The following is a 25,405-nucleotide window of genomic DNA, read 5'->3' as shown; positions in this document are numbered from 1 at the left end:
GTTTAGGGTTTAATGGTTTTTGATTTTCTTCTTTGGTGTTTAGTTTATTAACAAACCAGACTGTACTGCTTGTTTGTTATTTACAATTGTGTTTTGTTTAGTTATTCCTTGTGTGTCATTTCATGTTTAGGTCAGTTATGTTTGTTTGGGCAGTCATTTGGTTTGTTACGTTTCAGTTCTTGCTTCAGTTGAGTTTTGTTTATTTGACCTCTTTTATGAGCTCAACATTTATTACTTTTGTAAATATAATTTTTGGTTTAAATGACAACCCTATTTTTCAAATAATTCCTGTGACTCCTCCTGTTTTCAACTCAGTCCATCACACCCAACAATAACAATTACGGGTAAAGACCAAGGTTTATGGTTATTGTTAATGAGTAAAGGTCAGGTGGAGTTTGTCCCTTGCAGAGATTATAAAGGCAGAAAGCACAGGATGAGGTCAGAGGATCCCACAGCTTTCTCCTGTGAGTACACCAAGGTCTTCTTTTTGTCTCCAGGTGGAAATGCATATATGGACTTAGCTCTGGGTCCGTTATGTATTATAATAATGGACAAACTACTAATGCATATTGAACTGTATTCTAGGAGCCAATGAACTGATGCTACAGTTACAGTAATGTGTTGTCTTCTTATGTTAAAAGTAGAGGAGAGGCTTTTAAGATTGAAGATGCTTTAGAGTGCAGAATGTAAGAAGTTAAATGCTAATAAAGCAGAGATAAAGGAAAAACATTAATCTGTAGGTCAACAGTGTGCATGTTTAAACAGACACATAAACAGGATGGCAGCTTTATACAATGTATCATCGATTGTCATGAATTGATTAATGTGGAATTTCTTACTAAATATATAAATTGGGCAATAAGAAAATAATTTAATATTATCTGCATAACCTGTGTATTAATTATGAGAACAAGGCGAAGCATAAAAATTTAGGACACGAAAGCAAAAGTATCTCTCTCAGGCTTATCACATCCAACTCTCTTATCAGAGTTCCTCCCCAACAATAACAATTAAGGGTAAACACCAAGGTTAAAAAATAAAGCAGTAAAGTTGTGTAAGGCAAATAACTTTCCACTGACGGCATACTATTTTTATTTTAATATCTAACTCAAACTGAGGACTTAGCTCTCCAGCCACAGTCAGTACTCCAAGTACTGTACAGTACTGTACAGTACTGAAAAGTACTGTAACAGTAACTTTTTTACCAACACAAGCAAATTTTTATCCAACGCACACAGCTTGAACTGAGAAATGAAATGTTACTTTTATATAAATGAGAACAAAAGGGTGGCCTTTTGTTGTGGGCAGTCTGAGGTACACCTGTGCACTACTCATGATGTCAGATCAGCATCCTGATGTGGCACACCTGTGAGGTGGGATGGATTATCTCAATATAGCAGATGTGCCCACTACCACACATTTGGACTGATTTGTGACCACTGTTTGGGAGGGATGGTTATATTGTGTATCTGGAATGAATTTTAGGTCTCTACGTCCATCCCATGGGGAATGGGAGCAAAAACAAAAGTGTTGCGTTTATATTTTTGTTCAGTGTATATTTGTTAGAAGGGTTGTTTACAACGTTTTGGCAGCAAAGACGGGCAGAGAGGCTCCCAGGTGCATCTTTAGCAGGGTCAGGTTTATTTAACCCTATGCTTGGACTTGGACAAGTTTATCGCCGCTCGTCATCCACGACTCCCGCTGAACGCGTAGCGCTACTTTGAAGTTTGTTTTTCGCGCTACTTGTACGGCACTGTGTTGCCTGGCGGATGGACATGTGACCAACATACCACTCTTGAACCCCGATCCTTCCGCCAGGCAACGTAGTGCCGTACAACAGCGGAACAAACAAAACAAATCGTCTTACGATATCACAAAAATCATGGACAATCTATAGAAAAGCCGCACCTGACTAAAAGCCGCAGGGTTCAAAGCTTGTGCAAAAAGTAGCGCGACAATTACGGTAATTGCATAGTATATATGTGAGTATATGTCCAGTGTATACAGGTATATATGCCATAAAAACATTCCACAACATGAGGATATCACCGGGTAAACTCCAGAAAGTTCTTAATATTTTATTGGTCAAGAGAAAGAAGAATGCAGACTGTGTTTAAATCAACCTCACAAATGTCACAGATCAGTCAGTAGGGCTCCTGAAAAGTCTGTGACACATCTGTGTGAACATCACCAGTTAATTTGGAACACTGGTCCCCTGACACAGAGTAATGTAGTGTACAAACAACCTCTTGCAAAAACAGCTGGCAGAACATAGAAGAGCTCATTGGTCCAGGACTCCACAGTCTATTCACACCTACAGGCTAAAATTCAAGTGTTGCAGCAGCTCAGGATTACAAATAAATCTTTCCTCGTTCAAAATTAAAAAGTTAAAGTTACAAGTCTAAAACAGCAAATACATGTGTGTATATTCATATAAAACTGAACTTTAAATTGAAAAGAGTATGAGAAAGTTTCAAGAATGAGACATGTGTATGTATGAACTAAGCATGAATAAATTTAAACTGCAATAACACAGTGTGGGTGCTTAAGCTGTTCTCAAAAGTCTTTTTCTTTCCTTTTTGTAAATCCTGTATAACAAGTGTGACTTGTGGTTCTCCCTGTTTACAGAGGAAGCAGGTCACACATTCCTGAGAAATCAGTCCCTCCTCTCTGTATGTCCTATAAAAGCCAAAGGTGGGCAAAGTTTGTTCCTTACAGAGACGTCAGAGGCAGAACAACCTGAGAGACCAACTCCTGTGTGCAGTGAGTACTGTGGTTACATATTTTATTTGCTTCCTGACTGTAGTTATCTTTTGAATAAAAGCTTAATCAGTATTCATATCAAGTCAGTATTTTTTTTCTTATAACAGAAAACAGTTGAAACCTTTAATTTTCTTGCTAAAAATCATTTACCTTCATCAGCTTTTTCAAATAATCTCACTTTGTCAAATCACAACAACAGTCACATGACTGTTGTTGTGATTTGACGCTATATAAATAAAATTGAATTGAACCTTCTGTGAATGGTACTCATGGCCACTGAAAACACAACAGAGTCAGCTGTTACTAACTAACTACTACTAACCCAAGTTGCCTACCGATGCATCCATCAGAGCATGAATGTGTGTGTGAATGTTAGTTAAGAAGCACTAGCTAACAGCTGAGGAAAAAGTGCTTGTGCAAATGGGAGTGATTGGATGAATGTACGAGTTCTGTAAAGCGCTTTGAGTGCACATGATAGAGTAGAAAAGTGCTATAAAAGAACCAGTCCATTTTCCATTTATCAAAATCTCATCTTTAAGGTCTCCACATTCACAGGCAGAGTTAGACTTTGATCTGCCTTCTAAGTTCTCTGCTGTTTTTCTGCAGTTTGAGCCTGGGAATTTTTCAGTCTTAAAGGAAGCAATCGACCATTTAAGACCTTATAATACTGATGGATGTCTCTGTCCCACTGCAGCCTTTGCTTAACCAGTCTTTAACATCATGTAGACAGTTATCACAGACCTTTCTCAGCCTAAACGAAAATAAGACTGAAGTTATTGTTTGTGGAAGTGATGCCCCTTTGGATAAGTTAACTGATACGCTCGGTCCTCTTGCTTGTCATCACTTCCACACTGTAAGAAATCTCAGTGTTTTTAGATAGATCTTCAAATTAGAGAAACAAGTGTCCACAGTTGTCGAAATCAGTTTGTATCAGTTATGTGAAATTGCCAAAGCGAAGCCTCATCTTCCTCCTAAAGACCTAGTAAAACATTTATGACTTCATCACCTCTAGACTGGACTACTGCAATTCTCTCTACTTTGGTCTTTAACACTCATCTCTCCATCACTTGCAGTTCGCCCAAAATGCTGCTGCATGTCTTCCAACAGGTGTTAGAAAGTCTGAACTCATCACTCCAGTTTTAGCAAATTTACACTGGCTCCCTGTAAAATATTGTATTGATTTTAAGATGCTTTTACTTACTTTCGAAGTTTTAAATGATATGGCGAGCAGTTACTTAAGCAAATTCCTCAACGTATATAACTGCAATAGAGCACTGAGATCTTAGTACAGCCCAATAAAGGAGATGGGGCCTTCACAGCTGCAGCGCCGAGACTCTGGAACATCTGCCACTCAATATTTGTACTTAAGAGTCTATACAGCGTTTCAAATCGCGTTTAAAACTCACTTTTTATGCTGGCTTTTGATTCAAGTTTGAGTTCCATCAGGTTTGTTTTATGTTTGTTTTGTTTTTATGTTAAATATGTTGTCATTGAAGAAACTGTTTTTACCAGAGACCAGACTGCATCAAATTTATTGTTCTGAATATTTCCAGTTTTGTTTTTGGAGGAACTAATAAATCTGCAGGTTTCACCAGAGAAGCTTCTGTAACTGGTCATTAACAGCTCTGTGGGAGTCACGGTGGTGGAACGATATCGCAGACGTTCAATTTCAGAATTGTTACGAACCAACAGGATACACATGCAGCCCATGCAATAATGTTACTTTAAAATGTTTCCACCTCAAAGGGCCGAGGAAAGCTCAATAGGTGAAATTTTATATGAATCATTTTCTGAAGCAGTTGAAACATAGTAAGAACTGAAATATATTTAAGAACTAATTCAACAATACTTTATAAGTAAATACTTCACACATATAATTTAATTGGTGTTCCTTAAATACAGTCTTAGTAACATGAATAACCTCAACTTGCTCTCACAGATTTATTTGTGTCCATCGTTGTTAGTGCACGTCCATGTTTTCTAACATGTGGAAGGTCCTGAGTGTGAAACCAGCTGCTCTGTTTGTAAATTTCTTTTCTCTGGTTTTCCCTCCTGGTTAAAGCTGCAGCATAAAGCTCAGACTATTTCTGAGAAATCAGAGTTCTTCCTGACCTTCCCAAAGGAACAATAGCTGGTGGAGTGTGTTCCTGTCAGGGACTTCATTCTGCTGTGAGTATGTGGTTTGACTTGTTTTGTTTGTTTTAGATCTTCCTGATTCCTCATTGCTAAGATTTCTTTTTATATTTTTGTTGTGAGTCACAAGGCATTTTCAGGTTATTTCCTGTTCAGACATTTTTTTAATATAATTTGCATATTACGTTCGTACCACAAAACTATATCAGCCAAATGAACTCTGAGCTGTTGTTTTATAAAAGAAATGTCCATCAGCTGTAGAGACGCTGTAGCTTAAACTGCCTGTTGTCATTCTTACAGTTTCAAATACTGTCTCTCTCAATCTCGGTGTGGCTGTAACTCAGGAGGTCACCGACTAATCCGCAGGTCTGCATGCCAAATATTCTTGGGCAACATCAAGTTGCTCTCCAATGCATCCACTGGAGTATGAATGTTAGATAGAAAATACTTGCATAGAAAAAAAGTGCTTGTGCGAGCAGGTGAATGAGACAAGTTGTGCAAAGCACTTTCAGTGCTCAGAATACAAAGTGCTGTATAAGAACCAGTCAGTTGGCAACCTTGTGGTTTAGAAGAATCAGAATCAGAAAGGGTTTTATTGCCAAATGTTGAGCAGGTTTACAACATTAGGAAATTGCTGCGGTGCTTCAGTGCAAACATACTGTCATAAATTACGTTTAAATAGACATGAGAAAAAAATAAGAATAAGAATTAAAAGTGCTAAGTAGATAGATATATACATGATATATACATGAGTGCAGGTGGTGATCAGTGCCAAACATGGAATGATGCAGTGAACACAGCGTAGGGTCATGTGTTAGTGGTGGGAACAGTCATATGGTTATTGTTCATGTGTCCAACAGCAGAGGGAAAGAAACTGTTCTTATGGCGAGAGGTTCTGGTGCGAATGGACCGGAGCCTCCTGCCTGAGGGGAGCAGGTCAAACAGACTGTGTCCAGGGTGAGAAGGGTCAGCTGAGATCCGAGCTGCACGCCGCAATGTCCTGGAGGTGTATAGGTCCTGCAGAGATGGGAGTCTGCAGCCAATCACCTTCTCAGCAGAGCGCACAACACGCTGCAGTCTCTGTTTGTCCCTGATAGTGGCTCCAGCGTACCACACGGTGATGGAGGAGGTGAGGATGGACTCGATGATTGCAGTGTAGAACTGCATCATCGTCCGTGTTGGCAGGTTGAATTTCTTCAGCTGCCTCAGGAAGTACATCCTCTGCTGGGCTTTCTTAATGACGGAGGTGATGGTGGGCTCCCACTTCAGGTCCTGGGTGATGGTGGTACCCAGGAAGCGGAATGAGTCCACAGAGGTGATGGGGGTGTCAGTCAGGATGATGGGGGGGAGTGGAGCTGTGTGCTTCCTGAAGTCCACAATAATCTCCACTGTCTTCTGGGCATTCAGCACCAGGTTGTTGTGGCTGCACCAGGACACCAGACGTTCAACCTCCCTCCTGTAGGCAGACTCGTCCCCGTCAGAGATGAGCCCAATAACGGTGGTGTCATCTGCAAACTTGATTAGCTTGACAGACTGGTGGGTGGAGGTGCAGCAGTTGGTGTACAGGGAGAAGAGCAGAGGAGAAAGAACACAGCCCTGAGGGGAGCTGATGGTCCGGGAGTCCGAGACATTCTTTCCCATCCTCACATGCTGCTTCCTGTCCGTCAGGAAGTCAGTGATCCACCGGCAGATGAATCACTGACTTAGACCACTGAAGCTTCAGCTTTCTGTCTTCTCACCAATGAGAGGAGCAGTGTGAGCGAGAGTGACTCACACTCTCCTTTGATTACATTTACTGGACTATTGTTATATTATTGTGTATGATATGTTCGCATCAGTGTTGAAAAGATATGCACATTATATATTTGTTTTTATTATATAGGTTTTTATTTGTTTAAATACTAATGACAATGAAGTGACCAGTGCTGTCAGCGTTGATCTCGTCAAAATGACGTTAACCCCATAACCACATTAACGCGGCAAATCTCCGGTAGCTCGTAAACGCGTGAGCACCATGCAGCCCTACGCATGGGGCGATCCACGTCAACTTGCTTACGGATATTTGCCGCGTTAATGCGGTTATGGGGTTAACGTCATTTTGACGAGATCAACGCTGACAGCAATAGTTTATACACCAGAGGGTCTGATTGTTGGGTTTTCTCTGTATTATTCTGGTCTTTACTGTACAATGTAAAGCACTTTGAAGTAACTGTTGTTGTGATTTCGTGCTATATAAAATAAACTCGATTTCATTAAAAAATATTTAGATTAACAGTTTTCTGGAAATGACCTACTGCCAACGTACGATACTCGTGAAGAAAAACTATACAAAATGTGTTTAGAAGCATTTCAAATGAAGCTTTGCAGTAGCTGTGGATCAATAAAGAGTTTTAATGCCTGAACCTGCAGCTGTTTGCTTTCCAGTGGATCCACAGCTGTGCAGGATCACCATCTACTGATGTAATAAGGTTTTATCTTAATATTGTCGTGGTTTTAGGCAAGGATTCAAGCGACACCTTGTAGAGCACTCAAACTCCGACCTTTATTGTCTACTTCCTGTTTCAGAACCCCCTTTCACAATAAAACAGGTTATACTCAAACAGATTACACCACATCCTCCTTTCGCTGAAAACATCAAACTTACAAGAACATTTACAGCATATATGAAAACTGTACTCTCTTTTTTTTTTTCTTAGAACCTTTCATAGAAACTTTTCTTTCTCTTCAACCTTTTTTCCTTTACTTTTAAACCCATGTTTTTCTTTTTTGTTTTGTTTATTTTCACAAGTCCAGTCTTTGTGGTTTTTTGACAACCCTGCCAGCCCTAGTTCTGACAGGACCTGGGTCTTCTGTCTTAGGAGTCAGAGTTGTAGTCGCCGATAGGTTTGAAGCAGGCAGGGCGTTCTCTGTTGGACTGAGAGGCGTAATTGGGGTTTGTAACTTTGGTGTGGCATCTGGCAATGGCTGGAGGTGATGCCTATTTCTCCTGATGGCTCCTGAAGGGGTCTCGACAATGTATGAGCGGGGTGTGGAGTGAGAGGAGATGACAGTCCCTTCACGCCTAGTGTCTGTAATCCACACTGGTTGTCCCGGTGAGAGTGGAGGAAGTTCTGTCACACGATGTCTCCTGTTGTACGCAACACTGTCCTTCATCACTCTCTCTCTCACTTTTGTCAACACTGTAGCCTTGTTGGGCAGGCTGGGATTGAGCAAAGAAGGAAGCTGGGGAACTGACGTGCGCAGTCTTTGTCCCATTAGTAGTTGCGCAGGGCTATATCCATTAGCCAATGGGGTTGCTCTGTAAGCTAGAAGTGCAAGATATAGATCTTTTGTTTTCTTTAGCAGACTTTTCACAGTTTGGACATGACACTCAGCCTCACCATTGCTTTGTGCAAATCTTGGACTGCTTGTTACATGTCTGAACCCATAAGCTGCTCCAAAGTCTTTGAACTGTTGGCTTGAAAACTGAGGTCCATTGTCACTGTAGAGAAACTCTGGAATCCCATGTCTGGAAAAGATTGATTTTAGATGCACTATAACATCCTCCGATCTTGTGGGAGTAAGTTTGGCTATTTCCACAAATTTAGAGTAGTAGTCCACCAGAAGCACATAGTTGCTGTTGTTAAACGTAAAAAGGTCTGCTCCAACTTTTTGCCATGGTCTCTCAGGGAGTTGGCTTGGCATTAAGGGTTGCAGGAAGCATCTGCAGACAGTTTTAACTCTTTGTTTGGGTCATAGAGTGCAAGAATGGGAGTTGACGTCAGATCGCCTTTCAGCTGATTGAACGCTTTTTGCTGTGCGCAGCTCCAAACCCACTGATTTTTCTTCGAGAGCAGGTCTCTTAGGGGCTTGTCTTTTTCGGCCAGTCCTGGGATGAATTTGCCTAATTGGTTAAGCATCCCGAGAAAGCTGCGCACTTCACTGGCGTTTGACGGCTCTTTCATTGCTGTGATCGCTCTAATTTTGTCTGGGTCTGGCTGTACTCCCTCCGCAGACAAAACGTGTCCGAGGAACTTCACTTCCTGTTTGCTAAGGTCACATTTCTCCAGGTTTAGCGTGACACCGGCCTCTTGGAGTTTATTGAGCACTATGTGCAGCCTGGCGTTGTGCTCCTGCTGATCCTGTCCCCAAATGAGGATGTCATCCATGTGACAAACCACACCTGGCAGCCCATTAAGGATCACTGACATTCTACGCTGAAAATGTTCTGGGGCTGACGCTATTCCAAAGGGAAGTCTGTTAAAGTGGAAGCGCCCAAAGGGTGTAATGAATGTTGTGTAGTGTGCTGACTCTGGTGACAATGGAACCTGCCAGAAGCCTCTGTTTGCATCTAACTTACTGAAGACTTTTGCTCCCGCCAGGGATCCAAGTGTCTGTTCAACCGAAGGCAGGATGTACTTTTCTCTGCACACTGCTTCATTGAGGTGGGTGAGGTCAACACAAATACGCACAGAGTCGTTTTTTGTTGGCACTGGGACCATACCTGCACACCATTCTGTTGGTTCTTCAACTCTGCTGATTACTCCCATGAACTCCATTCTTTCCAGTTCCCGTTTCACCTTTCCTAACAAAGGGATGGGGACCCGTCTTGGTGCGGCCAGGGAAGAAGGCACAGCATTGGGTTTCAACTTAATCGTATAAGGTTGTTGCATTAAACCTAATCCCTGACACAGCTTTGGGTAGTTCTCATTCAACACATTCATGTCAATACTGTCAGCTCTACACACAAGGTTCAGCTTGACACTTGTTGGCCTGCTTAACAGTGCTATGTGCAAATCTTTGATAATGTAGACATTTTCCTGTATTTCCTGTTCACCTTTGCAAATTGTTTCTCTGCTCATACCCAACACATCAAGTGGAGTACCACCTGGACCAAACAATGGTCTATCTGGTTTACATAACTCTGTCTCATTTTGGTTTATGCAGTAATACATCTGGGCTGGGATAACAGAGACGTCAGCTCCTGTGTCCATCTTAAATCTAACTTTGTGGTTTCTGATAGTAAGGTCTGCATACCAAGGATCTGAACCTGCGTCTACAGAACCAAGAAACACGGGTGTACCATCACTTTTCTCTGTTTCTGTCACATGCACAGATTTAACAGATTTACACACTTTACTGAAGTGTCCTCTTTTACCACATGAGTGACATGTTGCATCTTTTGCTGGGCATTGTCCTTTACCATGCGCAGGGGTTTTCCCACACCTGTAGCATGATCTCCCATTTGGTGTTTTGTCCTTTGTTGTGCATTTACGTTCTCTTCGGGGTTTGAATGTTGAATGCCTTTGTTCCCTGTGCTTCGCTGTCACAGCATCTATTTCCATCTTATTTTCCCCTCTGATGTCTGTCTGTTGTTTTTTGATGACTTCAGACTGCCGGGCCTGATTAACCGCTTTCTCCAATGTCAAATCTCTGTCGATTTGAAGTCTCTCCGCTAAGCTGATGTCCCTCAGACCCACGACGAGGCGATCTCTTATTAACTCATCGTGCAGTGCACCATAACTGCAGTTTTCAGCTAAAGCATAAAGTGCGGTGACAAACGAGTCAACAGTCTCATTAGCTTGCTGTGTTCTTTGATTAAAGCGAGCTCTCTCATAGATAATGTTTTTCCTGGGAACAAAGTACGTATCCAAAGTGTCTCTTACAAAGGCAGCAGTACAAAGCAGTATGTCCGATAAAGGTTGCCCTCGGAGGATATCATCTGCTTCATCCCCCATGCAGTAGATGAGTGTGTTCACCTGGTTAGCCTCTGAGCTAAGGTGCAGGTTGCTTGCAAGTCGAAATCTTTCAAACCTCCTTATCCACTTTTCCCATTGCTGTGGCTTTGAGAAATCAAACAGCTCGGGAGGCTGGATGGTGAATGTGGCATTCGGGGGTAAGTTGGCGTTAGCATTATAGCTGCCGTTAGCTTGCTGGTGGGGCGGTGACGTGCGAGGCTGTGTAGCTGTTGCGCTAGCTCCCGTGCAGCATTTTACAACCTACTACACTGTCACTGTCTCACCCAGGAGGTGCCAGGTGGAACTATTCCAGATGTTGTCAGTTATAGTAATGGGTATAAAAACAAACAGCTGGACAGCAGAAGAACCAGAAAAACATCCTCAAAATTTTTCTGTGTTTTCCAGGTTAGACTGAAGAATGGACGGTACATCAGGTGAGATGGAGGTGGCAGCGCTCGGTCGGCCTTTCAGCGTCGGGATGTTGTACGACTGTCGCAGTGACTCGCTCGTCACTGGTAAGAATTCACATGTAAAAATTCTTTATGCATCACAAACTTTCGTTTTTTAAAGCCAGTCGACTGTAGAATAATATATATATAAGTCTGGCCTAAGTCTTCTGTTGATGACGGCAGCAGTCCAGGACTTGAGTTAATTTTCTTTAAGTTCCACAGAAGAATTGGTTACATCAGAGCTTGCCAGGCTTAATCCAAATGCAGTGCAGCCATACGTGAACTTACAGTTGTAGAAGATACGGTATATGTGACTATGAGCATGGTTTTCTGGAAACAGAAACAGGCAATTCTGTAATCAGTAGAGTCAAAAGTAACTAAGAAACAATCACAACACATCATCTACTCAACACAGAGGTATTTAACAATGTCCACAAGGGGTCACTGTAGACCATAAAGACCATCAGCTGAAGCAGCAGATGTGAGCCCAAACAGGTTCCCATCACTCCAGCCTTTCTGCCAGTAAAAGTAGCCACGCCCCTAACTCCAGTATCAGATACGTGTTATAAAATAATTCACCCGTGGCTACTTTTACTACGGACAATACCTACAACCACGATTACCGACACTAACAAGCTGATCTACAATACAATACTAATAACCAATAAAACAAAGTAAAAACAAACCAACAAACACGAAAACACCAGACATTATGATACAGACTTATAGTTTGTTTTTCCTCGGTGCGCCTGCTCGCTGCTGAAGTCAAAGTAAACTTTATTGTCATCTCCGCTACATACAGTCCAGTAGATAGAGAGACGAGACGACGAGGCTCCAGTTACAGCAGTGCAAGTAAACAAACAATATATATAAGAAGAGTAAGAAAATAAATATACACTTTAGGACTCGGGGTAAAGGGATCAATAACAATTTAAAATGTATAATTTATAGTTTGATGATTTAAAGTCTCACACACAACCCGTGGAAAGGGGAGGGGGCCCTGCTGCTTCCAAATAGAGCACATTTCATTCATACTGTTGTAAATCCAAGCTCATTATGGATTAATGATTTGAATCCTGGGTTCAAAGCCATCAGGTGCTCAGTTTAGAAAAAAGAGAAAAGAAGAGGAGGAGAAACGAGCAAAAGATGCAGGTAAGCAGATGTGTGATTGGATAATGGCAGCTCATCCTGAAACAATCAGAATCAGAATACTTTATTAATCCCTAAGCAAATTATGTGAGTTACAGTTGCTCCAAGAAGATATGGTAAAAATAGCAACAGTAACAGACTAAGCTCCAAACAATACATTATGTTACAGATTTTAATATTAATTAGTCATTGTCAGTTGTTGATTTGTCCTGTTCTCATTGTGTGACGAGTTATGATGGCTGTCTGGTAGCTGTTTGCATACTGTAACATTCACAAGAACCAGACGGTTGGGTCTCAGTTTGTCCGTTTATTAGGCACATAAGCAAGCGGGTTGCTAACTCAGGGGAGAGCGCCCTCGTGCTACACCTCTCTTCAGCCTGGCACACACACATAACACCGAACAACCAGGTCCCCCCTCCCCTTCCTCTACACCACCCTCCCTACTTCCTGCAGCACAACCAAACATGAATCTTAAAGGAACAACAACAGTGTGCAGAGATAACCAACATGTCACTGTACAATAACACTTAACCATCGTTACACTGCCCCCCCAGCAATAAGTTCCTCGTCCCCGAGGGAACGACACAGTCTCTGAGGCGGGGTGGTAGCCTACGTTCCCTCCTTGACCTCCTGAGCCCCTGAGGTGGACGCGGAGCTTCGGGGCTTTGGGGTGAAGAGTCCGAGGGAGGGGAACGCAGCCCCGGTCGGGGGCCCCTCTGAGCAGGGTCATGGACGCTCTGTACACGTCCCTCTGGAAAGGAGGGGAGGGACTGCCCTCTGTAGGGGGCCATCCGGTCTCTGTGCAGCGCTACTATCCTCCCCCTAGGAGGCAACTGCACCCTGTAAACAACTTCCCCCACTCGCTCTAGGACGCTGCAAGGCCCCACCCAGCTGCTATCCAGTTTAGGACACCGTCCCTTCCTCCTCTTTGGGCTGTAGACCCACACCAGCTCCCCAGCACGGAAGTGCCTCCCCTTAGTGGTGATGTCGTAATTCCTCTTTTGGCGCAGGCCTGCCTTCGCCAGCTGCTCTCGGGCGTAGGAATGTGCAGAATCCAGCCGGTCCTGCAGCTTCCTTGCGTAGTCCCGGCCCGGTGGTGCCTCTGGCGCGTCCGGGGGCTTCCCAAAAGCCAACTCTGCAGGAGTTCTCAGCTCTCTCCCTAACATGAGCAGGGCAGGCGTACATTGGGTGGAGTCCTGCACTGCCGACCTGTAGGCCATGAGGGTAAGGGGAAGATGGTAATCCCAGTCCCGTTGGTGTTCTGAGGTAAGGATGGCTAGCTGCTGGGCCAGCGTCCTGTTAAACCTTTCCACCAGCCCATCGCTTTGGGGGTGAAGTGGGGTGGTGCGGGTCTTCTTAATCCCAAGGCGTTCGCACATGGCAGCAAAAACCTTGGACTCAAAGTTACGCCCCTGGTCACTGTGGAGGGTCTCTGCTGTTCCAAAGCGGCTGAACATCCCCTCCACTAATACATCAGCGACAGTCTCAGCCTCCTGATCTGGGACGGCGTATGCTTCCGGCCACTTGGTAAAATAGTCCATGGCCACAAGAACATAGCGGTTTCCTCTGTCTGTGCGAGGAAATGGGCCCATGACGTCCACAGCTACTCGCTCCATTGGGGCTCCTGCTGGTTGCTGCTGAAGCTGAGCCCGGGACTGGTCCTGTGGCCCTTTGTGTGAGGAACATGCATCACAGCTGCGGCAAAAGTCCTCCACATCCCTCCGCTGTTGACCCCAGTAATAGCCCTGGCGGAGGCGGCGGAGAGTCTTGGAGACCCCAAAGTGGCCGGAGCCAGTGCTCCCATGGCAGGCTTCCAGCACAGCTGACCTCAGCGACCTTGGCACCACAACCTGCCACCTCTCCTCCCCCGTGGCAGGATCCTTCCAGGTACACTCCAACACCCCCTCCTTCAGCCTGAGAGCTGCAAACTTGGCCCATAGCCCCCTGGTACAGATGGAAAACCCAGTGACCTCATCCCAAAGGGGTTGCTCCCCCTTCTCCAGCCACTGCAGGACCGGCAGCAGGTCCGTGTCTTGTTCCTGCCATGCCCTCCACTCCGCTGCATCCACCACCAGAAGAGCCCTGCAGGCGAGCTGTGCTGCTCCGTCTATTGTCGTGAGTTCCCGCTTTATTTCCTCTCGCTTCTCACAGTAACGGCAGCCAGCTGCAGCACATGGGCGGCAAGAGAGGGCGTCTACGTTAGAATGGTGCGTCCCTGCTCTGTGCTCCACGGTGAAATTGAAGGCTTGGAGCTCCTCCAGCCAGCGAGCCACCTGTCCCTCTGGCTCCCTGAAAGACATCAGCCACTGAAGGGCAGCATGATCAGTTCTGATAACAAATGCTGTGCCGCACAGGTAGTACTTAAAGTGTCTCACCCCCGCCACCACAGCCAACAGCTCTCGTTGTGTGACACAGTAGCGCCGCTCACTCCTGTTCAGGACCCGGCTGAAGTACGCCACCACCTTCTCCCCTTTCGGCCCAACCTGCGACAACACCGCTCCCAGCCCCACATTACTTGCGTCAGTGTCCAGGACAAAAGGCAGGGTGGGGTCAGGGGGGGCAAGGACTGGGGACTCTGTCAGCGATCTGCGGAGGGTGTCGAACGCCTGCTGACAGTCCTGTGTCCAGATGAAGTCACGGTCCTTCTGCAGCAGGTGGAAGAGTGGTGCGGTTATGGAGGAAAAGCCCTTCACAAACCTCCTGTAATAAGACGCCAGTCCTAGGAAGCTTTTGAGCTGTTTCTGGTCTGCTGGTGTGGGCCACCCGGTAATGGTGTGAATTTTTTCCTCCAAAGTGCTGATGCCCTCACGACCCAGCTTGTGGCCCAGAAACTCCACCTCCCTCCTCATGAAGTGGCACTTGTCGGGATGCAGCTTCAGGCCTGCAGCCGCCACCCTCTCCAACACTTGTCTCAGGGCATCCAGGGCAGCATCAAAGGAGCCCCCGTGCACTAGAAGATCATCCAGGTAAACCAGACACCGTTGCCGTGGGACGCCAGCCAGCACACTGTCCATAAGCCTCTCGAAGGTCGCAGGAGCGTTGCAAAGACCAAAGCTCAGGACTTTGAACTGCCATAGTCCCCTGTTAGTGCAGAAGGCTGTCTTCGGTCTGGATTCCGGGGACAGTGGCACCTGCCAGTAGCCACTCCGCAGGTCCAGGGTGGAGAACCAGGAGGACCCGGCTACTAAGTCGAGAGACTCATCAATCCTGGGAAGGGGGTAAGAGTCCTTCTTCGTCACTTTGTTGAGTGGTCTGTAGTCCACACAGAAACGCATCCTAGGACTTTTTTTCTTAGGCACCATCACCACCGCGGAGGCCCACGGGCTATCAGATGGCTCTATGATGCCCGCCTTCATCATTTCACACAACTCTCTGTCCGCAGCCTCCTGATGAGCCAGGGGCAGGCGGCGGGGGCGCACTTTAATAGGCTGGGCATCCCCGGTCTCAATGACGTGCTCTACCAAGTGTGTCAAGCCAACACCACTTTCTTTCAGGGCAAAAATGTCACTAAACTCTTTTAGTACCTGCCATAGACTCTCTTCCTGCTGTGGAGTCAGCCCCTCACAGTTCTTTGACCAGATACTCCTCACTGCTGAGAGCCTCTCCTCCTCCTCCGCCCGCTGTTCTGCTGGCGGGTCTGTAGGGGTCTCTGCGGTGGAGGTGGACGCCGCGGCAGATGCTGTGCAGACCGGGGGAGGAATAAGCGGCACCTTCTTCCCATCAGGGAGTACGAGGAATCCTTTGCCTAAGTCCAGTACACCACCAATGGCTCGTAAAAAATCCAGCCCAAGGATGCAGGCGTCCTGCACGTCAGCCACCCAGGCAGCATAAGACACACCGAGGTCCCCCACCTTGAACTGGAACACTCCCCTCCCTCTCATTGGGGCCAGATCACCGGTCACAGTCTTAAGTTGCACATTAGTCGGTTGCACAGCAGCTCCGGTTGGGACAACATCGGGTCGGACCAGCGTTGCATTGGACCCCGTGTCCAGCAGGGCCGTACAGGACACCCCCGCAATCGTCACTGGAACATGGCAAAAGCCGTCAACCTGGGTCCAGCCCACAGCGATGGCCGCACCGGGTGGAGGTGGTGTGGGGATGTCGTTCTCCCAGGCCCGTGTACTTCCACCTACACGGGCCCGTGGGCGTTTCCCTGAACCGCTGCAAGCTTGGGGCACTGCCTGATGAGGTGTCCGACTTGTCCACATCCCCAACTGCACAGGCCCGCTGGCATCTCCATCTGTTCCACAGGTGCTGACACAGCCCTCACCACGTGTGCATCATCAGCGCCCCCAGAGGATCCTGCAAGCATCTCCTTCTCCAACGCTAGCTCCAGGGCTGCACTGAGTGTGGCCGGCTGAGCAAGCTGAGTTTGCATACGGAGCTCTTTAGGGCTCAGGGCCTGCAGGAACTGGTCCCGAGCTAACTCCGCCTGCACTGATGGTGGCATGCTGTCATACGCCCTCTGGCAAAGGCACTCGACTTCATGGGCCAAAATGCGGAGGGGCTCACCTGGCAATCTGCGTCTGTTGTGGAACTCCGACCTCAGCAGCACTGGTTGGTTATACTGCCCGAAGCGCCTCTGAAGTGCTCCGACCAGAGCATTATAATCTCCCCTCTGCTCCTTGGTCAGCAGCAGCAGGCATGCAGCTGCATCCTCACACGGCACAAAGCTAATTGGAGAGCTTTATGTTCCTCAGACCAGCCAGCTGCAACAGCTAACAGCTCGAACTGTGCGATAAACACTTCCCATGGCGTCTTGCCGCTGAACTTAGGCGTTTTTATATTCGCTGCAGCTTGCTGGGCGCCGCCATGTTTGTTTACATCACGTGACGGCGCCCCAAGCGAGGTCGACTCCTTCCCGCTGGAATCGCGGCCGCTGTGCGAACAGTTCCCGAGCCTAGTCAAACCTGGAGAAAATCCAGCCTCGGCAGACAGCCGCAGCGCCGTTTCCCTCACTCCATGGGCGGGCGCGCGCGGACGAACCTCCCTCTCCTCCCTCTCCTCCGTCTCCTTCTTAATCCTGCCCGGCAACATCCTCGTCTCACAACGGCAAGCGTCGCCAGCAACAGGGTGTCGGGCGTTCTGGGGTTCTTTTTTCTTTCTTCACTTCTGACACCAATGTAACATTCACAAGAACCAGACGGTTGGGTCTCAGTTTGTCCGTTTATTCGGCACATAAGCAAGCGGGTTGCTAACTCAGGGGAGAGCGCCCTCGTGCTACACCTCTCTTCAGCCTGGCACACACACATAACACCGAACAACCAGGTCCCCCCTCCCCTTCCTCTACACCACCCTCCCTACTTCCTGCAGCACAACCAAACATGAATCTTAAAGGAACAACAACAGTGTGCAGAGATAACCAACATGTCACTGTACAATAACACTTAACCATCGTTACAATACAATGCATACTCTCTCTCTCTTCATATGTGTGTGTGTGTTTCTCTGGTGAAATTCAGTATGGTTCCGACAAAAGTTCTATGTTAACCCTCTGGGGTCCATGGTATAATTGGCTGTTTTTGACTACTTTTGATTTTACCTCTATATTTCACCTTTAAAATATGTTTTTCTTGCCTTGTTTGGTATCATTGTTTTCAGCACAACCTCAAATATCTGAAATTTGAGTTATTTTTTCATTTTAGTATACTATATTAGCACAGTTGATCTAAACTCAGACAGGAAATTCTAAATCCGAGTAAAAAAAAGTTATATTTTTTACTGTAAAACCCACAAACATGTTTAACGAATCATTTTCATAGCTTGAAATGCAAATAGAAATTGTACATTTCTAAAAAATTATGCACAAGTTTTGCAAACAACAAAGTTATATGGTACTATTTACCTAAAAATGCAGCCAAGACCTCAGGCGTTTTTTATATAACCATTTAAATCTATTTACAGAACAATCAGGTGTGCTGCATCAAAGAAGAAGGCACACAAATTATTTGTGCCAGTCCAAAAAATGTAGTTTGTGTTCAGTATAAGACAGAGGAGAACAGCACAGGCCTAAACCCTGCAGGTCTGACAGCAGGAGGTGCATCAGTCCAGTTTTCCATGTGGGAACAGCGTTTACACTGGAATCTGCCTTTGACGGCTTTTTTAGAGCAAATATGAAATTCAGCAGTCTAACTGACACACAATACAAAACAATAACTACACAACACACTAACTACAGCCTCCAAACACGCTAAACATCACTAATGTCTCACATAGTGATACCCGCTTTCCGTTGTGGGTGTCACTCCTAAAAACTTCCCCTTCTCCCTAAACAACCAACTGGCGCGCCAGAGGGAGTCTTCGCCCAGGGCGCCAAACAGGCTAGAACCGTCACTGTCTGTTGGGACTAACTCCCTTTTGGAGCCTTGTGGCACCCAGAGGAACTGTAGTGTTTAACATTTCCAAGTTTCAGCTCCACAGGTTGCCTCGTGGTTTTAACTGCACCCAGTTGTGTTAAAGTGATCCGGACTGTTCCTTTGTCCTGCTAATTTTTTATTTTTATAATTCTCAAAGAAGGTTCAAACTGAGCCTTCAAACAGAATTAAAACCTGCTGCTTGCTCAAAGTTGTTGGATTCTAGCAGATTAGTGTTTGAAGTCCTGTGGAAACAGCCAAGGTTTTATTATTCCTGCTTCTGACTTCTATTTATGCCTTTTTGTAAAAGAAAAAACAAAACAAAAACAAGCTCTAACTAGCTCCTGTAATCAATGTGCAACTGACAGGGCCTAAAGATAACATAAAGATAAGAACATCTTCCCTGATCCTCATGAGTAAAGTCAGTCACTATTAAAACAAGTTGGCAGCCATGATGCAACACCTGGAAATCCGCTCCAACTCTTAGAGCGCTTTTCCATTTGGAGCTACTCAGGTTGGCTTGAGTCAACTCAGTCTTTACGATTTCATCATTAGCTGGTAATACCTGGTACCAGATACTTTTTTTGTACCAACTGCATGTCACTGATTGGCTGATCAGTGACATGTAGTCTTTTGACAGTGGCGTCACTAAATTAGTTATTAGAACGTTTCCCTCAAGGAAATCCAAACTGCCATTTTTGACATTATTACTGTCATTATCTTAAATACTGAAAACTCAGATGCAGAGCCTGAACTCTTCATCTGGAAGAACTCAGTTAATCTGGTTCATCCAGACAAACAAAAGATTTGTGCTTCATTTACTATTTTTATTTCATTTTGGTGAATATCACAAAAAGAGATGAAAAAACACAACAAGGAAAGTCGTGAAAAAATCAACAGCAAAAGTTTGACAAGTTTGCTCATAGAAACACACCACTCTGTTTGTTTATTTTAAAATTCACATTTTTTAAAATCATTTTTTAACATTTATTTTAGAATGTGATTTAATTGATGGAGTCCTGGTAGTACTTTTGTTGCTTCTTCTTTTGCAGGAATGACTCTGTGGGATCGTGATGACCTGATGAAAGATGTTGGAGAAAGACCGCAGGCCTCTAATGATTTTGAAATTGTTGCATCTGAATCAATTTCAGACAAATCTTCAGCTCTGAATGTTGAAGCTTCACTGAAGGCAAGTTTCCTGGGTGGACTGGTTCAGGTTGATGGATCTGCCAAATATCTGAATGATAGTAAATCTTCCAGAAATCAGGCCAGAGTAACACTGAAGTACAAGGCAACCACAAAGTTCCAGGAGCTGTCCATGAAACATCTTGGAAGAGGAAACGTGAAGCATCCATATGTTTTTGATCAAGGCTTAGCAACACATGTAGTCACAGCTATTCTTTATGGAGCACAAGCTTTCTTTGTGTTTGACCGTGAAGTTTCTGAACAGGAAAATCATCAAGATGTTCAGGGCAACTTGAAGGTGATCATCAAGAAGATTCCCTTACTTTCTGTAGAGGGTGAAGGTTCCCTGAAGATGGAAGACAAGGACAAAGAAAGTGTTCATAAATTCTCCTGCAGGTTTTATGGAGACTTCTGTCTTCCAAAACCACCAACAACCTTTCAAGGTGCAGTAGAAGTCTACCAAAGCCTGCCAGGATTACTGGGAGACAAAGCTGTACCAGTGAAGGTCTGGCTGCTGCCACTGACAGCTTTAGATTCTTCTGCTGCTCAACTCGTCCGTCAGATCAGTATAGGATTAGTTCAAGAAGCACAGACAGTCCTGGAGGACTTCAGTGAGCTGGAAATGAGGTCCAATGATGTACTGGGAACCAGCACTGCACAGCAGTTCCCACAGATTGGTAAAAAAATTAAAAGTTTCAAAGAAATGTGCTCTGAGTTCAAGCTGGAATTCCAACAAACTTTGGCCAAGAAGCTTCCATCAATCCGAGGAGGAGGAGAAGAGGAAGCTGAGCTTGCAGAGATCCTGAAGAAGAGACATTCTTCACCTTTCAGCAGCAAAAGCCTGAACGAGTGGATGGACTGTAAAGAGAGAGAAATCTACACTTTAATGTCTTTTACCAGGATGATGAAAAACACCAAAATCATCTCGTCTCAAAATGATCTGTACAAGGAAAGTCTGAGTGCAGAGCATGTTGTGTGTTTTGTTTTCACCTCTCTGGGAAAGGATGAACCGTACCTCTCAGCTTTATCAAGATACTTAAGAGGAAAAACCAAGCCAGACCTTCAAGATCCTCACACTCATGATGTAGAGAAGGAACAATGGTACGCCTCAAAAGAAGTAACAGATGAAATGAGGAGAAAAGCAAAACTCTTCAGTGATTTTGCAGAGGCCAACGAGGAGAACAAGAACATGAAGTTCCTGACAGTGGGGTTAACTAATGAGACCCAGGAAGGTTCCAGCATCTACCTTTATGAAGGTGGATTTACTGTCAGTGAGAACTTTGAGCCTCCTTCAAAGCCTGAAACTGTGACAGCAGCTGACATAAACCACAACAGTGTGACACTGAAGATTTCTCCACCCAGATTTGGAGCAGAGAACATCACCTCCTACTCTGTTGAGTACTGTGTCAGTGGAGAGGATGGATGGCAGCAGAAGACAGAAGCAAAGGCTGAAGAAGTCACAGTGAGAGATCTGAAGCCAAACACAGAGTATGTGTTCAGATGCAGAGCAGTGACCTCAGCAGGTGTCGGACCAGCTAATGTAATCAGTGATGCCATTAAAACTTTACCCTGCAGCCCTCCTGGAAAACCTCAAGCTCAGCCATATTCAAGTGAGATATCAGTGAGCTGGGAGAAACCTGCTGAGCTTGGAGAGGATGTGCAGATATTGAGTTACATGGTGGAGTATTCAAAAACAGATGAAAATGAGGAAGCTCTGCAGTGGAACCAAACACAGTCAGCAGGTGAAAATGTGATCCTTTCAGGTCTTCAGACAGAGACAGAATATGCAGTCAGGGTCAGATGTGATTGTGGTTCAACTGGAAGAAGCAAAGAAAGCATCACTGTTAAAGTCTGCACAACAACATTTAACCGCCTCGCAGAACTTCTCAGATGTAAAAGTAAAAAGCTCAAATCTGATTCCCCCTCAGTTTACAAACTGCCTCTGACAGAAGAACACATGAACATAGATGGATGCAGGAAGTTTAACTTTGGAGAAGAAAGCACGAGGCAGAATCGTACAATAATGCTTTTTGGAGCGACTGGATCAGGAAAGTCCACTCTGATCGATGGGATGATCAACTACATTGTTGGTGTCGAGTGGGAGGACAGTTTCAGGTTTAAATTCATTAATGAGGATCAGTCAACATCACAAGCTCACAGTCAGACCTCTGAAGTCACTGTGTACAAAATCAACCACCAGGAGGGATTTAAAATCCCGTTCTCTCTGACCATTGTGGACACTCCAGGCTTTGGAGATACAAGAGGCATAGAAAGAGACAGAGAGATCACAGAGCAGCTACGTAATCTCTTCACTTCCTCACATGGTGTCACTGAAATCGATGCTGTGTGTTTTGTAGCTCAGGCTGCTTTAGCACGACTCACACCAACACAAAAATATGCGTTTGATTCAGTGCTCTCAATCTTTGGCAAAGATGTGGCAGAAAACATCAGGATCCTGGTGACATTTGCAGACGATCAGAGACCTCCAGTTCTAGAGGCGATCAATGCTGCAGGAGTCCCATGTCCTAAAACAAAAGACGGACTGCCGGCTCACTTCAAATTCAATAATTCAGCCTTGTTTGCAGAAAATAAATCATTTGAAAGAGTCAGCAGGAGTGATGTTGGTAAAGGAGGACGTTTTGATCAGATGTTTTGGGAGATGGGGGCAGAGAGCATAAAGAGCTTTTTTGCTGCTCTGAATCTCATACAAACTAAAAGCTTGACACTGACAAAGGAAGTCCTCAGAGAAAGAAAGCAGCTCCAGATTTCAGTTGAGAATCTGCAGGAGCAGGTGAAACTTGGGTTAGCCAAGCTTGAGGAGATAAAAGAGACGAGGGAAAAACTTAAAGAATATGAAGCAGAGATCGGCAGAAATGAGAACTTTGAATTTGAAATTCCTGTCATAAAGTGTGTTCAGGAGGACATTTCTGGCTCTGGAAACTACATCACCAACTGTCAGCAGTGTCATTATACCTGTCACTACCCTTGTCCCATACCAAATGATGCAGATAAAATGATCTGTGTAGCAATTGGATCAAATGGATATTGTACTCAATGTCCAGGAAAATGTATTTGGAAAATACACTTTAACCAGAAGTACAGATGGCGCTATGAACATTTTAAAAAAAAAGTAACAAGAAAAGATCTGCAAGAAAAATATCTCAAAGCCACAGGAGAGAAGATGACTGTCCAGAAAGTGATTGATAAACTGAATGCTGAGTATAAAAGTTTGCAGGCTGACGTAGTGAAACTGGTGGAGGAATCTTCCAAGTGTCTGAACAGACTCAAAGAGATAGCACTGAAGCCAAACCCTCTGTCCACTCCAGAGTACATCGACATGCTTATTGAAGGAGAGAAATCTGAGGGCAAAGAAGGCTGGAAGCAACGAGTTGAGTCTCTGATGGAGATGAAGGAAAAAGCAGAGCTCATGGCTAAAATAGAGCAAGGAGAGAAACTCCGTCACTGAACGTTCATGTGATCACAAAGAAGAACAAAGAAAAGGTCGAGACCAGTTTGAACTGAGACGATAAAGATCTGAACTCAGTCGATGAAGACAAACGACACGTGTAAAAAACCTCATATTTACTGTTTGCTTCCTGATAAGATCTCATTTTAAACTGATTTATCTTTAACATAGAAGTGTGATTATATTTTATTGGACTTTACAATGTTCAACTTTTTACTTTTTACTTTCAGCTTCTTTATATTCTTTAACTTTGATCTAATATTAAGTTTATTTTCTCAGTGACTCCTGATGTTGATGTTTATGGAGTTTTTATTGTGTTGATTTTTATGCTTTTATTTAAAAAGTGTAATTTTACTTTTTGTTTACTTTCCTGTAATTTTTCTGTAATTTAGTTGCTTCATAAAACACAGTAAATGTTTATCAGCTATCAGGGCGCTGCTAGGATCAGAGCTTTGAGGGTGCTGAGCACCCAGAGAGCTGACCAGCCAGGCAACAAACTTTACTCGGAGGAGTTTGAGACTTCGTCCCAGTCTCTGTCAGTCCCTGCATCCTTAAGTGTCTCCAGTTGTCCTGAGTTCCCTCTGTCTGTCTCCTTGGTGCATTTAAACCCCTGTTCCTCCCTGTCCTCGTCGTCTGTTGTCTTCGTCTCCGTTATCAGTCATCATAATTTTACCATCTCTGTGCAAGTCTGCAAATTTCTTTATTAAATCATAAGATTCTTAAATTCATCAAGTCTCTCTGTGCCTCGGTCCTCGTCACAAAACATGACATCACTGTTTTGTACATTTTAACACAATTTAATCCCACATTTTGAAAAGTCTGTAACAAAACCATCAAATCTGATAAAGGTTATTTAAATGCTGCAAAAGAAGAATGGATTGGAATAAAAAATATACAAATCCTAACCTTAACTAGAAAAATTTGCATTTCCTGCGAAAATGCAGTGTGGATGCTTAAAGCTGAAGCTGTATGCAAAAAGTAGCTGAAAAAGCTGAAAAGTTGCAGAAATTGTAAAAACTTTGCAAAAGCAAAAGAAGTTTGCTAAAATGGAATAACTTAGCAGAACTGCAATATCTTAGAGGAAACATAATACTTGGCAGAAATAGCATAGCAGAATTTAGCAGAAATATTGTAACTTACCAGAAACATGATAACTTCTCAAAAATACAAGAATTTAGGAGAAATAGTATAAGATAACAGAAAGAATATATTTAGCCAAAAATACTTAAACATTACAGAAACACTATGATTTAGAAAAATAGTACAACAGAGCAGAAATATTGCGATTTACCAGAGACACTGTGATGAACTATGAATATTGTAATTTTAAATTGAGACTATGTTTTAGCACAAATATTATAATTTGGCAGAAATACTATAATTTAGCAGAAATACTATATTAAGCACAAATCCTATAAAAAGCAGAAATGGTATGATTAAGCACAAATACTACATTTAGTAGAAATACTTTGTTTTAGCACAAATCCCATAAAAAGCAGAAATACTGTACTATGATTTAGTAGAAAAACTATAATTAATCAGAAATACTAAATTTAGCAGAAATACTATATTAAGCACAAATACTATGAAAAGCAGAAATAGTATGATTAAGCATAAATACTACATTTAGCAGAAATACTATATTAAGCACAAATCCTATAAAAGCAGAAATAGTATATTAAGCACAAATCTTATAAAATAGCAGAAATAGTGTGATTTAGCACAATAGTAATAAGTTAAACAGAAAAATTGGAAAAGCAAAATGGACAGCTGAAAAAATGCTGAACATGCTGAGGGTCCCTCAAATATACTTGTTAAATGACAAAAATCTGCAAAAAAAATTATTACAGCCACACAATCACAAATATGTACACATGAGGAAACACACATGCACAGAGAGACCCACACACAAGATCCAATTCAGTCAACCAGTCTAAATATATTGAATTTAAATCTTAGAATGAGATCATCCCATTAAAAGCCTCTCTCTCTCTCTCTCTCTCTCTCTCTCTCTCTCTCTCTCTCTCTGTCACACACACACACACACACACACACACACACACACACACACACACACACACACACAGGGAGAGAGAAGTAAGTTTCTAGGTCAGCCTGGGAGCTGCTGAATTTGAATCCACCAATCAGAGAGCCTGTTTACGTTTTCCCGCCAAAACAGGTGCATCTTTT

At 44.0% G+C, this 25,405-nt stretch overlaps 1 protein-coding gene across 2 annotated transcripts; it reads left to right on the top strand.

Moving 5' to 3' along the window:
- The first annotated feature begins 2,634 nt into the window (after window positions 1–2,634).
- On the top strand, window positions 2,635–23,734 carry LOC146686892 (uncharacterized). Of its 2 annotated transcripts, XM_085438470.1 has the most exons (4): window positions 2,635–2,763; window positions 4,826–4,932; window positions 11,019–11,128; window positions 19,617–23,734. In XM_085438470.1, the coding sequence occupies exons 3-4, from the start codon at window positions 11,032–11,034 to the stop codon at window positions 23,213–23,215; spliced, it is 3,696 nt and encodes a 1,231-aa protein (XP_085294596.1). In that variant the 5' UTR covers window positions 2,635–2,763; window positions 4,826–4,932; window positions 11,019–11,031; the 3' UTR covers window positions 23,216–23,734. The 2 variants fall into 2 exon arrangements, with proteins under 2 accessions (XP_085294596.1, XP_085294597.1); XM_085438471.1 differs by lacking the exon at window positions 4,826–4,932.
- Window positions 23,735–25,405: the final 1,671 nt, after the last annotated feature.

Source organism: Copadichromis virginalis, linkage group LG18 (genome assembly GCF_057382275.1).
Source record: "Copadichromis virginalis isolate Kocher_CV1m ecotype Utaka linkage group LG18, C_Virginalis_male_GT1.1, whole genome shotgun sequence".
NCBI lineage: Eukaryota > Metazoa > Chordata > Actinopteri > Cichliformes > Cichlidae > Copadichromis > Copadichromis virginalis.
Note: the sequence above shows the minus strand (reverse complement) of the source record. Positions and strands in the feature narration are given on the sequence as shown.

Bases quoted from the DNA above. Each gene is read 5' to 3' on its own strand.
- LOC146686892 (XM_085438471.1), top strand. From the start codon at position 11,032: ATGGACGGTACATCAGGTGAGATGGAGGTGGCAGCGCTCGGTCGGCCT. The intron at 11,129-19,616 runs GTAAGAATTCAC...CTTCTTTTGCAG, and splicing joins CAGTGACTCGCTCGTCACTG to GAATGACTCTGTGGGATCGT.